General features: G+C 43.1%; 1 protein-coding gene across 4 annotated transcripts in view; it reads left to right on the top strand.

The window, feature by feature from the left end:
- The first annotated feature begins 729 nt into the window (after positions 1–729).
- The window catches only part of AGXT2 (alanine--glyoxylate aminotransferase 2), a 45,072-nt gene continuing 30,449 nt past the window's right edge, over positions 730–15,352 (top strand). For all 4 annotated transcript variants that reach the window (XM_067730057.1, XM_067730055.1, XM_067730054.1 and 1 more), the window contains exons 1-3: positions 730–891; positions 7,855–7,943; positions 9,192–9,376. In XM_067730057.1, the coding sequence (XP_067586158.1) occupies positions 804–891; positions 7,855–7,943; positions 9,192–9,376 (362 nt within the window). In that variant the 5' untranslated portion in view covers positions 730–803. The remainder of the gene's footprint in view (positions 892–7,854; positions 7,944–9,191; positions 9,377–15,352) is intronic.

The following is a 15,352-nucleotide window of genomic DNA, read 5'->3' as shown; positions in this document are numbered from 1 at the left end:
GCAGCAACAAAGACCTAACACAGGCAAAAATAAATATTTTTTTTAAAAAATGCATTCACCCCAAACAATAAACATTTTACAAGAATACATACCAACAAAAAGGTATATATTAAACACACAAAATAGTTGTTTATGGAGATTAGGGGTGCAGGGGAGTCAGGAGTGACAAATGGGAATTTAAGAAATTAAAACATAATAGAAATAAAGCACCCTAACTCCTCAGCTCTCACCTTCTTGCCTTATTCAGATACCTAAGGGGATACGCAGCTGTCCAGAGCCGTCCCTAGCTTTTTGGTGCCCTTCTCCTTTCCCGTGGACTACCTCCTTCCCCATTATGCCTCTTGTCTTCCTTCAAGACCCCCAGTACGAAAACCAGTGTCTTTACCCATTTAATTCACGGATATCTTCCTTCTCTCTCTCTTTTTCACTCCTCTCCTTTCTAAGTCTCTGACCCCTGCAACTATATCCTGACCCTTCCCCCAGGCCCATCACCACCCTTCCGCAGAGAGACTCTCATCCTGATGAGACCCCGATGGGACATAAAACTAGCAAAATAGCCAGAAGACCCCTTGCTTTGCCTATCTGCCTGCCTCCTCTTTTCTCTCTCCCTCCCTCCCTCCCTCCTTCCCTCTCTCCCACTCGCTTTCTCTTTCTCTCTCTTTGGGACCCACTGGAAGTGGAAGCAGTAACCCCTCGGTCAGCTCCTCCCCTTCCGTCCTAATCTCAAAGTCCAGCTGGTCAGTGAGCAGTGGAGCCCTTCCTCAGACCTGCTTCCACGGGGATTTGCTCCCTGACTGGGAGAGATGACTCTAGCCTGGAGACATTTGCTGAGAGCTTTGTACCTGGAGACCTCAACTCCCAGGACTCCCAAGACATGCCCTTCCCCCAAAGGTGAGTGGAAACCAGAGGGACGTGGGTCAGCAGAGGGTCAGCGAGAGGGGAAGGGCTGAGCTCTGGAATTCTGGAATGTTAGACCCGGATAGGGTCTTAGAGACAAGTCCACTAAGACCTGTGAGCTAGACCTCACCTTGTCAGACCCAGTGCCCCCTTCTCCTGTCCAATATTTCCTAATGCTTCCTTTTGTCCTGAAATGAAATTCATGGATAATAAAACCTGACTATACACAATTTCAAAACAAAAACAGTCGCGGTAACATAAAGAAGAAAGAAAAAGAAAGCAATTCAAAATAATAAAGTATTAACTGTAGTGTACAGATGTTTGAGGATAACTGTTTTAAAAAACATAAAGCATCTACACAAATTGCCGCCAGGCCTCCGGAAAGTGGTACCACCCCCTCAATTACTAACCAGGAAACAGCCTCAGAGAAGTGTAGTCATTTACCCAAAGCCACTGAAGCCAGGTCTAAACCCTGAGTCCTCTTCTTCCACTCAGACTTTCCTCTTTCTCCAGCAGGAAGAGACCCGGGGTAGCCAGGTCTGGTGGTGGCTTCATGTGCCTTTGTGTTCCTGATTTTTCACATCTATCTTGTTTCACTAGGAGCCTACCACCTCCTCACCAATTTCCCTGCTGCAAACTCGGGCGTAAGTAGGACTTTGCACACTGATGTGTCATAGTGGGATCCTGTGCCCCACAGACCCCGAACAAACACAGAAGACCCTTTTGCACTGCCCATCATGATCAATTTTATCTTCATTCTCTCCTCATCTTTCCTTTTCCTATCTCCTTCCTTCCTCTTCCATTTGCTTTCTTCCCCCTTAACAATTGCAATTCTTTGAAACGTAATACATATCTGATGCTTTAAATGCATTATCTCCTCTCATCTTCAACCAAACTTCTTAGGGAGTACTATTATCCCATTTCACAGATGAGGAGACAGAAGAATAAAGGATAATTAAGAAATTTGGTCAAAGGCAGAAATATAGAAGTGACAACTTGGGGTTCAAAGCCAGGTCTGTCTGGCTCCAACGTCAGAGCGATTCCATCAGGCCCTTTCTTACCCACCCTTTTGGATTTGTCTTTTCCCCCAGTCATGGGTCTTTCGCCAGAACACTATTTAACTCCAGCATTTCCTGAGAAGGAGCTAGAATTATACCCAGATTCTTATGCTTAGTGAAGAGGACGCTACCCTAAAAGTACCGGTTGTTGACAAAGTAAGAGAAAATGCCCTCTCTGCTGCCTCTCCCCCTTTCCTACCCCTGTCCTGAGGGTTGTGGAGCTGGGCTGATGGTGGGAGCAGGGGACGGGAAATGGCAGGTGAGGCTCGGTGCCTAGAGATCTTGATCAGCTCACTGAGGACCCCTTCACTTGGCTCCACCAAGGACACTACAGGGGGAAAGTAATCCTGAAAACCCAGCACACGTAGACATGGATGTCATACTTTTTACCTGGTCTTTCCAAAACCTTCGGGACTTGGCTTCTACTTTCTTACCTACTGTCCTAATTACCTCCCTGCTTGCTTGTCATCCAAACACACACTCATTGAACACACCCTTCTTAAGAATCTGCGGGGTGCAAATAGACATTAGGCAATAAGTATGTGAGCACCTACCACACACCTGAGCAAAACAAAATCTCAGCCCTTACGTATCCCAGTGGGGGAGACTGAGCATAAACAGATAAACAGGTAAATATGTAAAAGATGAAATCCAGTCGAGATACATGCTGTAAATCAAACCAAATCGTGGTGAGGCAATAGAAAACTAAAATGGGTGGAGGGGGAGGCAGGGGCCACGTTAGACAGGAAGATCACCTGGTGTTGAAAGCTGTCAGATATGCAAAAATAAAAATGTGTCGCCGGACTTCCCTGGCGGTCCAGTGGTTAGGACTCCGAGCTTCCACTGCAGGGGGCGAGGGTTCAATCCCTGGTTGGGGAACTGAGATCCCACGTGCCGCGTGGTGCAGCCAAAGAAAAAGAGTATGTCACAATCCTTGTAGAACACCTGCATGTATATTATGTGGTGTATGTGTGCATACAATGTCCAGCCTTACCTCTGTTTGATAGGCACAATCACTTTAGGCTGACCATGTCCACAAAGTTACAGAAGCAATTTGCTTTCAGGATAAAAGAATGGAGAAAATATCTCAGCCATGCCTTCTTTCTTACTAATTAGCTAAAGATTATTAAATTTATAACATGTCTAGGCAGGTGGGGTGTATGCTCAAACATACCATGGTGCTATCACCTGCCTTCTCTCCCACAAGGAGGGGTGCACAGGAGGGCAAGTGGATTGCAAATAACACCCATTTCCACCTGAGAAACACCCCAAGCCTCCTGCAAAGCCTTTTCTAAGAAAAACATTCAAATTAGCCCTAAGGGTAGGTGTCCCGCCTGCCCCTCCAGGCCATCCTTGCTGCCATCTGCGGACTGACCTAAGCCCAGTGGAGGGCCAGGAGGGCCTCAGAGAAGGCCTGCTCCCCAAGGTACCAAAGGATGGATGCCGCCACCAGCCTGGGAATCAGGCAGAGCTCTTGCTGGTGAACAATGGCAATTGGCCCTGGTTTACTTAGGGAAAAGGACATTTATTGGAAGGATACAGAGGGAAGGTGGGAGGGGCTATAAGAATCAATAGGAAGGTGAGGAGGTGAGCAGGACTGGACTTGCAAAGATACCAGGGAAAGCCCCATGGAAACAGCAGGAACTCCAGGCAGGAACAGCCTCGGAAGCACATCATGGCTCTAATGAGGACCTCCAGCTACTCCCTCCATCCAGGTCCTTTGCTCAAGACTTCAGATCCAGAATCAGGGACATCCGATTCAGATGTGAGACCTTCAGAGGTCTCACGTCCTACCCTTGGCTTCCCTGGCGGGAGACAGGCAGCTGGTATTATTATCCGGTCACTTAGAGCACACAGTTCAATCAAGGATGAGCATCCTCCGTAACTTCCTGCAGACTGTGGGGCAGTTTATGAAGGGAGAAAGGAGGTGGCCTCAGGCCCTCAGCCCCACGGGGGGTGAGGGTGGGACCTCAAAACTGCGAACACCTCACTTTAATCACGGCCTCAGCTCTAAGGTGAGTGATAAAATCTTCTTCTCCTAACTCGCTGGCTAGCCCGTGTATCAGATGAGATACCCAAAGTGACAAGCTTTTTTAAAGTGACCTAATATGCTATGCAGAAATAAGGCAACATTAGCACTTTAATAAATTCCCTTGATATTCTATCAGGTATGCCCATTGTGTATTTTCAAATATTTTATAACCTTTTTTTTATTTGAAAGAGTCACAGGCTCTTAACAAATACCCACCCTGTGTTGAAAGTTGGTTGTGGATATTAGAAAAATCTTCGTCATTACAAAGAGAATTTCCCCTAGAATTTTCAAATGCCTACAGACACGGATTTCTCTCACTTACCTTGCCCAACAGGTTTTCACTGTTTGATACTATGATTTTGGGGGAAAGAACACAGAGCTAAGGTGACTGGTCTGTTGTGGAACTCTGTTGGTGAGAATTAGGCAGCCGGAAAATTAAATCTAGTTACCAGCTTGGCAAGAGTGGTGGTGGTCTCCAAACCAAACCATCTTTTTATTTGAAGTAGAGCTGGTTTACAATATTGTATAAGTTTCAGGTGTACAGCAAGGTGATTCAGTTATACATGTATCTTTTTTTTCAGATTCCTTTCCATTACAGATTATTACAAGATATTGAATATAGTTCCCTGTGCTATACAGTAAATCCCTGTTGTTTAGCTATTTTACATATAGTGACGTGTATCTATTAATCCTATGCTCCTAATTCATTCCTCCCCCTCCCCACCCCAAATGCCACCTTTAAATGTCGAGTTGTTCAAATGAATTGAGTGGAAGTTGATGAATTTAATGAAAATCATTAGCTGTCATCCACGTTCAGCATCAGGCTTAAAAAGGCAACATCAGACCAGCCAAAATGATCAAAGAGAGACAAAAAAATTCCTATGCTGAAATAGACGTGGGACTAAGTTTTATGAACCCATATTTCAGTTCTCCCTTCCCCGACCCCCTTGGTGCTGTCTTCTCCCCACCACCACTAGCCCCACACTCCCGGGCCCCAGGCGTGCAAACAGGCAGCTGCACACACGCGCACACACAATTTCCAGGAGCCCAAGAGAAGCTTTATCAACCTCAACTCTATGTCATCCTCAAAACATAGGCTATTTTGAATAAAGAATGCAGGCAACCATCAACATGTTTAGGTTTGAATTTCTTCCAGCAAATAATGAAAACGGAAGCATTTTCTTTCTTTTTGTCAATCAACTATTATATGTACTGTTATTTTTGAGTTTGGATTATTTAGTGAGAGAGGTTTTCAGCTGTTTGAAGATGTTGTCTAGACTTTTTTCCTTTTTTTTATCAGAGTACAGTTGACTGACAATACTATATTAACTTCACGTGTGCAACATAGTGATTCAATATTTTTATAGATATACTCCATTTAAAGTTATTATGAAATACTGGCTTTATGCCCTGTGCTGTACAATATATCCTTGTACCTTATTTATTTTATACATAGTAGTTGTACCTCTTCATCCCCTCCCCCTACCTTGCCCCTCCCCCTGATCCCTCTCCCCACTGGTAACCACTAGTTTGTTCTCTATATCTGTGAGTCTGTTTCTGTTTTGTTATAGTCATTCATTTGTTTCATTTTTTGGATTCCACATACAAGTGTGAGATGTAATCGAGACTTATTTCACTTACTGACTTATTATTTTTCCTACTTGCTTGCTAATCTTCCTTCCTTCCATCCTTCCTGAGAGCAGAATTTTATGTATTTCATTTTGAGCCCTCATTCAGCCATCAAATTCCTATCAGTTTGGTGAACAAACAAATGCATGAATGAATATACCTAACTTGACCATTTAAAATTCAAGCTTTTCTTTATCAAATTTTTCCAACTCTCTTTCTTCCCCCTCCAGACTACTTTCATAATTTCCTGTAACTTTGGAGTCAAGAGACCTTTCAGCCTCCTCAATGGGTAACTCCAATTTTGCAGAAAGGAAAATGAGACTGTGGGAGTGAAGAGAATTCGAATTCTTAGAAACACTCAGAACTTTTTCCCCCATATCAGAACAGTAACTAATGTAGAGAGACACAATGAAAAGCTTTTGAAAATGTGGAATTCTCAGAAAACTTAGCCATTATTTTTTGGGTCATTTCTATGTGTGGATAGCCAAAAGCAACTTGCTTTTAAAGTAAGAGCAAATGAACAACATTTGTGATTATTTAGAGCAGAAAAGTGGATGAGTTTTCTCTGAAAGAAAGAGAGTCAGTGTCATTACTTTCCAGATTCATTTAAAAACACAATTGCTCATTGTGTTTCTCAGGAGGGTGACTTTATAGCCACACAAAACACCAACACTACATCCATGGATTCAAACCTTCATGCTGAACAAGAGACATCATTTCCTCAGCTCTCTCCACCTGTAAAATTTTCTCGATACTGACCTTGAATCCTAAAAATTAGCAGCATTCTTTTCTAAGAGTACTTATAAGGTTTCTAGATAGCTCTTCCAGCTCCAATTTTCTCTGATTCTATTATTCCATCCCACTGCTATAGAGAGGTCAAGATCTGTACTGGCAGAGGAGGATGGAGGTGGCCAGTGAATGAGCGAAACGGTACCAGGCTGGGAGTCAGAAACTGGGAGTTTTGTTCTTGTTCTGCAGCTAACTAGCTTGGTGATCTTAAACAAATTAATTTACCACTTTAGGCTGGTTTCTACATCTATAAAATGAGCATTTTGACCCCCCCACACACACAAAAAAAATCTAAGCTTCCTTCTAGCTCCAAATATTTAATGATTCCTCTGGCCCAGCTTATCTTTTCTTTGCCACGGTCTTGTGTTGTCGTGGACTTCAAGTTGTGTTTTACAGGAAGGTTTTGTCTTCCAGATCTCCTTGCATGTATTCATTATCATAGTACATGGCCTAGCACCTCTCTCTCCTCATGCTCTACAAGAATAGTCAAAAGCCATTTGTTCTTTGTTTATTGGAGCCAACCCAGTACTGGGAACTGGGCTAGGCACGGGGATTCAGGGACTAGGAAAGTCAAAGCTTAGAAAGCACCTCTATTGACAGAGAATGGACGCCTGCAACCCCCGGCCCTGGCAGAAGTTTGAACGGAACAGAGAATTACAGTCCATACAGGCAGCAGAGGGAGGAACTTCCCAGGCTTGTGAGGGACCCAGGTGGGAGAAACCATGACTTCCCCCGTATCCTCTGTGCCTTTCCTGACTAGATTTGAGAGGACCTCCCTTTTTTTCTCCAGAAAATTCATTAATTTTTAATTTTATTGAAGCATAGTTGATTTACAATGTTGTGTTAATTTCTGCTGTACTGCAGTGACTCAGTTATACACATATATTCTTTTACATATTCTTTTCCATTATGATTTATCACAGGATATTGAATATAGTTCCCTGTGCAGTGCAGTAGGACCTTGTTGTTTAAGAAAATTCATTATTAATATACCTCAGTTTGGGGCCTGCGCTCACTGGCCTGGTGACGTCAGAGGCTGGAAAACTCCACCATCCATGCCGCTCATTGCCTCCGTTTTGAATATGCAGACTTCGTAACTGAGATGCACCTGCGCAGAGCACCAATTACCTCACCTCCTTCCCTACCTGCGATGACCTTTCCCCACATCTAAGACCACCCTGCTTATTCCATAAATATCCCAACTGGGGAGGCAGTTCTGAGACTTGTCGTCCAGTCTCCTCGCTTGGCTGCCTTGTGAGTAAAACTCTTTCTGAGCTGTAAAAAAAAAAAAAAAAGATACCTCAGTTTTAAATCCAAAGGCTGATTTAAATAAGAAATTAACAAAAGTGCCTCAGGACTTTGATTCAGGTAACTATAGATGATTTTTACGAACGTGCCTGTGTGATGTTTAGCTGAGGACACTAACACTTCACTTCACTTCACTTTCAGCAGGTGCTTTCTGGACCTCTGTAACCAAGCTCGGTCTTCATACAAAGCCCAGCATGCCTCCGTGTGACTTCACACCTGAAAGATACCAGGTGAGAGTAAGAGCTTTGGGAATACCCCAGCGAGGTGGTTCTTCCTGGGAGGCCTCAAGTAGTTGCTTCCTCAAGAAGGACCCACAGACGGCCCTGCCTGCCACTGAGCCATCCGTCTCAGATGTCCTATCCCTTAAGTCACTGGGAGCATCTGAACTCTCACCCCATTCAGTGGCATTGCAGGAGTTGGTGTGTGTGTGAGACAGAGACAGACAGAGGCAGAGATGGAGAGACAAAACAGAAGGAGACAGAGAATACAAGGAAGAGACTGTCCATGACAATATATGTATCCCAGGGATGTAGGCATAGATGCACACACACAAAGAAATACATAGATCACAAATGTGAAGGCTCACATTTTATTCTCTCTCATATGTCAATGCATAACCTGACCTTCCTGAGTCCTCCACCAAAAAATATAAAGTTGTCATTTTGCTCTCAGGCTAATAAATATTGGACTCATTCTCTCTCTCTCTCTCTCTGTGTCTCTGTCTCCCTCTCTCCCCAACACCCCTTCATCCTACATAATATTCATAAGTTAGAAATTGTAGAATTAATAGAGTCAGGAGGGACCCACGGAGAGGAGAACTATAGGACAGAGGCTTTGTAATTAAAGACATAAACACCACAAGCACTTCATTGTTTGTTTTTTTCTGCTTTTTTTTTCTTTTTTTTTTTTTCCGGTATGCGGGCCTCACTGTTATGTCCTCTCACGTTGCGGAGCACAGGCTCTGGAAGCGCAGGCTCAGCAGCCATGGCTCACGGGCCCAGCCGCTGCGCGGCATGTGGGATCCTCCCGGACCGGGGCACGAACCCGTGGCCCCTGCATCGGCAGGCGAACTCCCAACCACTGTGCCACCAGGGAAGCCCAATTCTTTTATTCTTAAAAAAAAAAAAACATTACTTCAGACATTTACTTCCAACGTCTTTTACTTTTTTTCACAGCTAGAATTAACTCAAAGCCAAGGCTTTCCATTGAGAGGTAGAAAATTCCAGCCCCCTTCTCCATGTTTGATCTACAAAGGGATTAAAGGGCCACATGAATAATTTCCTCCACTTGAGAGGAAGGACCTGGGTGTCTGTCCCACAAGGAGGTCACTGGGAAAATAGCTGCCCTGATGAGCAAGGGTAGCAGCCCTGTGCCAGGGTGGTGGGAGGCCAGGCACTGCTATATGGACCTGCTAGTGATGTTTTAAGCAATGTGGGGATAAGGAAGATGTTAAATGCTTAAATCTTGCCTACCTACAGTCCCTTGCCTATAATCGAGTCCTGGAGATCCACAAGCAACATCTTTCTCCGGTGCTGACGGCCTATTTCTCAGAGCCCTTGTTGCTCCACCAGGGGCACATGGAGTGGCTCTTTGATTATGAAGGAAACAGATACCTGGACTTCTTTTCTGGGATTGTCACTGTCAGTGTTGGTCACTGCCACCCGTGAGTATGCTTAAAATTCTGGGATTTTCACGCCAGAAAAATATACGATAAACAGGCTAATGATCATGTTCGTGATTCAGAACCTCAGTTAAGAGGGGCACTTCAAGATGGTGGAGGAGTAAGACGCGGAGATCACCTTCCTCCCCACAGATACACCAGAAATACATCTACATGTGGAACAACTCCTACAGAACACCCACTGACCGCTGGCAGAACACCTCAGACTTCCCAAAAGTCAAGAAACTCCCCACGTACCTGGGTAGGGCCAAAGAAAAAAGAATAAACAGAGACAAAAGAATAGGAACGGGACCTGCACCAGTGGGAGGGAGCTGTGAAGGAGGAAAGGTTTCCACACACTAGGAAGCCCCTTCACGGGCGAAGACTGTGGGTGGAGGAGGGGGGAAGCTTCGGAGCCGTGGAGGAGAGCGCAGCCACAGGGGTGCGGAGGGCAAAGCGGACAGATTCCTGCACAGAGGATCAGGGCCGACCGGCACTCACCAGCCCGAGAGGCTTGTCTGCTCACCCGCCGGGGCGGGCGGGGCTGGGAGCTGAGGCTCGGACTTTGGTCGGAGCGCCGCGAGAGGACTGGGGTTGGCAGCGTGAACACAGTCTGCAGGGGGTTAGTGCACCACGGCTAGCCGGGAGGGAGTCCAGGGAAAAGTCTGGACCTGCCGAAGAGGCAAGAGACGTTTTCTTCCCTCTTTGTTTCCTGGTGCGCGAGGAGAGGGGATTAAGAGCGCTGCTTAAAGGAGCTCCGGAGACGGGCACGAGCCGCGGCTAAAAGCGTGGACCCCAGAGACGGGTATGAGACGCTAAGGATGCTGCTACCGCCACCAAGAAGCCTGTGTGCGAGCACAGGTCACTATCCACAACCCCCTTCCGGGGAGCCTGTACAACCCGCCACTGCCAGGGTCCCGGGATCCAGAGACAACTTCCCCGGGAGAACGCACGGCGCGCCTCAGGATGGTGCAACGTCACGCCGGCTTCTGCCGCTGCAGGCTCGCCCCGCCCTCCGTGCCCCGCCCCCCCCGGCCTGAGTGAGCCAGAGCCCCCGAATCAGCGGCTCCTTTAACCCCATCCTGTCTGAGCGAAAAACAGACGCCCTCCAGCAACCTACATGCAGAGGCAGGGCCAAATCCAAAGCTGAGCCCCTGGGAGCTGTGAGAACAAAGAAGAGAAAGGGAAATCTCTCCCAGCAGCCTCAGAAGCAGCGGATTAAAGCTCCACAATCAACTTGATGTACCCTGTATCTGTGGAATACCTGAATAGACAATGAATCATCCCAAATTGAGGAGGTGGACTTTAGGAGCAACTGTAGACTTGGGGTTTGCTTTCTGCATCTAATTTGTTTCTGGTTTTATGTATATCTTAGTTTAGTATTTAGAGCTTATTATCATTGGTAGATTTGTTTATTGGTTTGGTTGCTCTCTTCTTTCTTTGTTTTTATTACTTTTAATTTTATAATTTTTAATAATTTTTTATTTTAATAACTTTATTTTATTTCCTTCTTTCTTTCTTTTTTTTCTCTCCATTTTCTTCTGAGCCATATGGTTGACAGGGTCTTGGTGCTCCTGCCAGGTGTCAGGCCTGAGCCTAGGAGGTGGGAGAGGTGAGTTCAGGACACTGGTCTACCAAAGACCTCCCAGCTCCATGTTATAACACACGTCAAAAGCTCTCCCAGAGATCTCCATCTCAACGCTAAGACCCAGCTCCACTCAACAACCAGCAAGCTACAGTGCTGGACACCCCATGCCAAACAACTACCAAGACAGGAACACAAACTGATGCATTAGCAAACAAGCTGCCTAAAATCATAATAAGCTCATGGACACCCTAAAACACACCACCAGACGTGGTCCTGCCCACCAGAAAGACAAGATCCAGCCTCATCCACCAGAACACAGGCACCAGGCCCCTCCACCAGAAAGCCTACACTACCCACTGAACCAACCTTACCCACTGAGGGCAGACACCAAAAACAACAGGAACGATGAACCTGCAGGCTGTGAAAAGGAGACCCCAAACACAGTAACTTAAGCAAAATGAGAAGACAGAGAAATACACAGCAGATAAAGGAGCAAGGCAAAAACCCACCAGACCAAACAAATGCAGAGGAAATAGGCAGTCTACTTGAAAAAGAATTCAGAGTAATGATAGTAAAGGTGATCCAAAATCTTGGAAATAGAATGGAGAAAATACAAGACACGTTTACCAAGGACCTAGAAGAATTAAAGAGCAAACAAACAATGATGAACAACACAATAAATGAAATTAAAAATTCTCTAGAAGGAATCAAGAGCAAAATAACTGAGGCAGAAGAAAGACAAGTGACCTAGAAGATAAAATAGGAGAAATAACTATCACAGACCAGAATTAAGAAAAAAGAATGAAAAGAATTGAGGACAGTCTCAGAGACCTCTGGGACAACATTAAACAAACCAACATTCGAATTATAGCGGTCCCAGACGAAGAGAAAAAAAAAAAGGGACTGAGAAAATACTTGAGGAGATTATACTTGAAAACATCCCTAATATGGGAAAGGAAATAGTCAATCAAGTCCAGGAAGTGCAGAGAGTCCTATACAGGATAAATCCATGGAGAAACACACCAAGACACATATTAATCAAACTGTCAAAAGTTAAATACAAACAAAAAATATTAAAAGCAGCAAGGGAAAAGCAACAAATAACATACAAGGGGATCCCCATAAGGTTAACAGCTGATTTTTCAGCAGAAACTGCAAACCAGAAGGGACTGGCAGGACATATTTAACAAGATGAAAGGGAAAAACCTACAATCAAGATTACTCTACTCAGCAAGGATCTCATTCAGTTTCAAAAGAGAAATTAAAACCTTTACAGACAACCAAGAACTAAGAGAATTCAGCACCACCAAACCAGCTCTACAACAAATGCTAAAGCAACTTCTCTAGGCAGGAAACACAAGAGAAGGAAAAGACTTACAATAATAAACCCAAAACAATTAAGAAAATGGTAATAGGAACATACATATCAATAACTACCTTAAATGTAAATGGATTAAATGCTCCAACCAAAAGACATAGACTGGCTGAATGGATACAAAAACAAGACCCACATATGTGCTGTCTACAACAGACCCACTTCAGACCTAGGGACACATACAGACTGAAAGTGAGGGGATGGAAAAAGATATTCCATGCAAATGGAAATAAAAAGAAACCTGGAGTAGCAATACGCATCTCTGATAAAAGAGACTTTAAAATAAAGACTATTACAAGAGACAATAAGAACACTACATAATGATCAAGGGATCAATTCAAGAAGAAGATATAACAATTGTAAATACTTATGCACCCAACATAGGAGCACCTGAATACATAAGGCAAATGCTAACAGCCATAAAAGGGGAAATTGACAGTAACACAATCACAATAGGGGATTTTAACACCCCACTTTCACCAATGGACAGATGATCCAAAATGAAAATAGATAAGGTAATGCAAGCTTTAAATGACACATTAAAAAAGATGGACTTAATTGATATTTATAGGACATTCCATCCAAAAACAACAGAATACACATTTTTCTCTAGTGCTCATGGAACATTCTCCAAGATAGATCATATCTTGGGTCACAAATCAAGTCTTGGTAAATTTAAGAAAATTGAAATTGTATCAAGTATCTTTTCCGACCACAACGCTATGAGACTAGATATCAATTACAGGAAAAGATCTGTAAAAAATACAAACACATGGAGGCTAAACAATACACTACTTAATAACGAAGTGATCACTGAAGAAATCAAACAGGAAATCAAAAAATACCTAGAAACAAATGACAATGGAGACACGACGACCCAAAATCTATGGGATGCAGCAAAAACAGTTCTAAGAGGGAAGTTTATAGCAATAAAATCCTACCTTAAGAAACAGGAAACATCTCGACTAAACAACCTAACCTTACACCTAAAGCAGTTAGAGAAAGAACAATAGAAAAACCCCAAAGTTAGCGGAAGGAAAGAAATCATAAAGATCAGATCAGAAATAAATGAAAAAGAAATGAAGGAAATGATAGCAAAGCTCAATAAAACTAAAAGTTGGTTCCTTGAGAAGATAAACAAAATTGATAAACCATTAGCCAGACTCATCAAGAACAAAAGGGAGAAGACTCAAATCAATAGAATTAGAAATGAAAAAGAAGAAGTAACAACTGACACTGCAGAAATACAAAGGATCATAAGAGATTACAACAAGCAACTATATGCCAATAAAATGGACAACCTGGAAGAAATGGACAAATTCTTAGAAAGCACAACCTCCTGAGACTGAACCAGGAAGAAATAGAAAATATAAACAGACCAATCACAAGCACTGAAGTTGAAACTGTGATTAAAATTTTAATCTTCCTACAAACAAAAGCCCAGGACCAGATGGATTCACAGGTGAATTCCATCAAACATTTAGAAGAGAGCTAACACCTATCCTTCTCAAAATCTTCCAAAATATAGCAGAGGGAGGAACACTCCCAAACTCATTCTACAAGGCCACCATCACCCTGATACCAAAACCAGACAAGGATGTCACAAAGAAAGAAAACTACAGGCCAATATCACTGATGAATACAGATGCAAAAATCCTCAACAAAATACTAGCAAACACAATCCAACAGCACATTAAACGGATCATACACCATGATCAAGTGGGGTTTATACCAGGAATGCAAGGATTCTTCAATATACGCAAATCAATCAATGTGATACACCATATTAACAAATTGAAGGAGAAAAACCATATGATCATCTCAATAGATGCAGAGAAAGCTTTTGACAAAATTCAACACCCATTTATGATAAAAACCCTGCAGAAAGTAGGCATAGAGAGAACTTTCCTCAACATAATAAAGGCCATATATGACAAACCCACAGCCAACATTGTCCTCAATGGTGAAAAACTGAAAGCATTTCCACTAAGATCAGGAAGAAGACAAGGTTGCTCACTCTCACCACTCTTATTCAACACAGTTTTGGAAGTTTTAGCCACAGCAATCAGAGAAGAAAAGGAAATAAAAGGAATCCAAATCAGAAAAGAAGAAGTAAAGCTGTCACTATTTGCAGATGACATGATACTATACATAGAGAATCCTAAAGATGCTACCAGAAAACTACTAGAGCTAATCAATGAATTTGGTAAAGTAGCAGGATACAAAATTAATGCACAGAAATCTCTTGCATTCCTATACACTAATGATGAAAAATCTGAAAGTGAAATCAAGAAAACACTCCCATTTACCATCGCAAGAAAAAGAATAAAATATCTAGGAATAAACTTACCTAAGGAGACAAAAGACCTGTATGCAGAAAATAATATGACACTGATGAAAGAAATTAAAGATGATACAAATAGATGGAGAGATATACCATGTTCTTGGATTGGAAGAATCAACATTGTGAAAATGAATCTTCTACCCAAAGCAATCTACAGATTCAGTGCAATCCCTATCAAACTACCACTGGCATTTTTCACAGAACTAGAACAAAAAATTTCACAATTTGCATGGAATCACAAAAGACCCCGAACAGCCAAAGCAATCTTGAGAATGAAAAATGGAGCTGGAGGAATCAGGCTTTCTGACTTCAGACTATACTACAAATCTACAGTAATCAAGACAGTATGGTACTGGTACAAAAATAGAAATATAGATCAATGGAACAGGATAGAAATCCCAGAGATAAATCCACGCACATATGGTCACCTTATCTTTGATAAAGGAGGCAGGATTGTACAGTGGAGAAAGGACAGCCTCTTCAATAAGTGGTGCTGGGAAAACTGGACAGCTACATGTAAAAGTATGAAATTAGATCACTCCCTAACACCATACACAAAAATAAGCTCAAAATGGATTAAAGACCTAAATGTAAGGCCAGAAACTATCAAACTCTTAGAGGAAAACATAGACAGGACACTCTATGACATAAATCACAGCAAGGTCCTTTTTG

Source organism: Pseudorca crassidens, chromosome 3 (assembly GCF_039906515.1).
Source record: "Pseudorca crassidens isolate mPseCra1 chromosome 3, mPseCra1.hap1, whole genome shotgun sequence".
Lineage (NCBI taxonomy): Eukaryota > Metazoa > Chordata > Mammalia > Artiodactyla > Delphinidae > Pseudorca > Pseudorca crassidens.
Note: the sequence above shows the minus strand (reverse complement) of the source record. Positions and strands in the feature narration are given on the sequence as shown.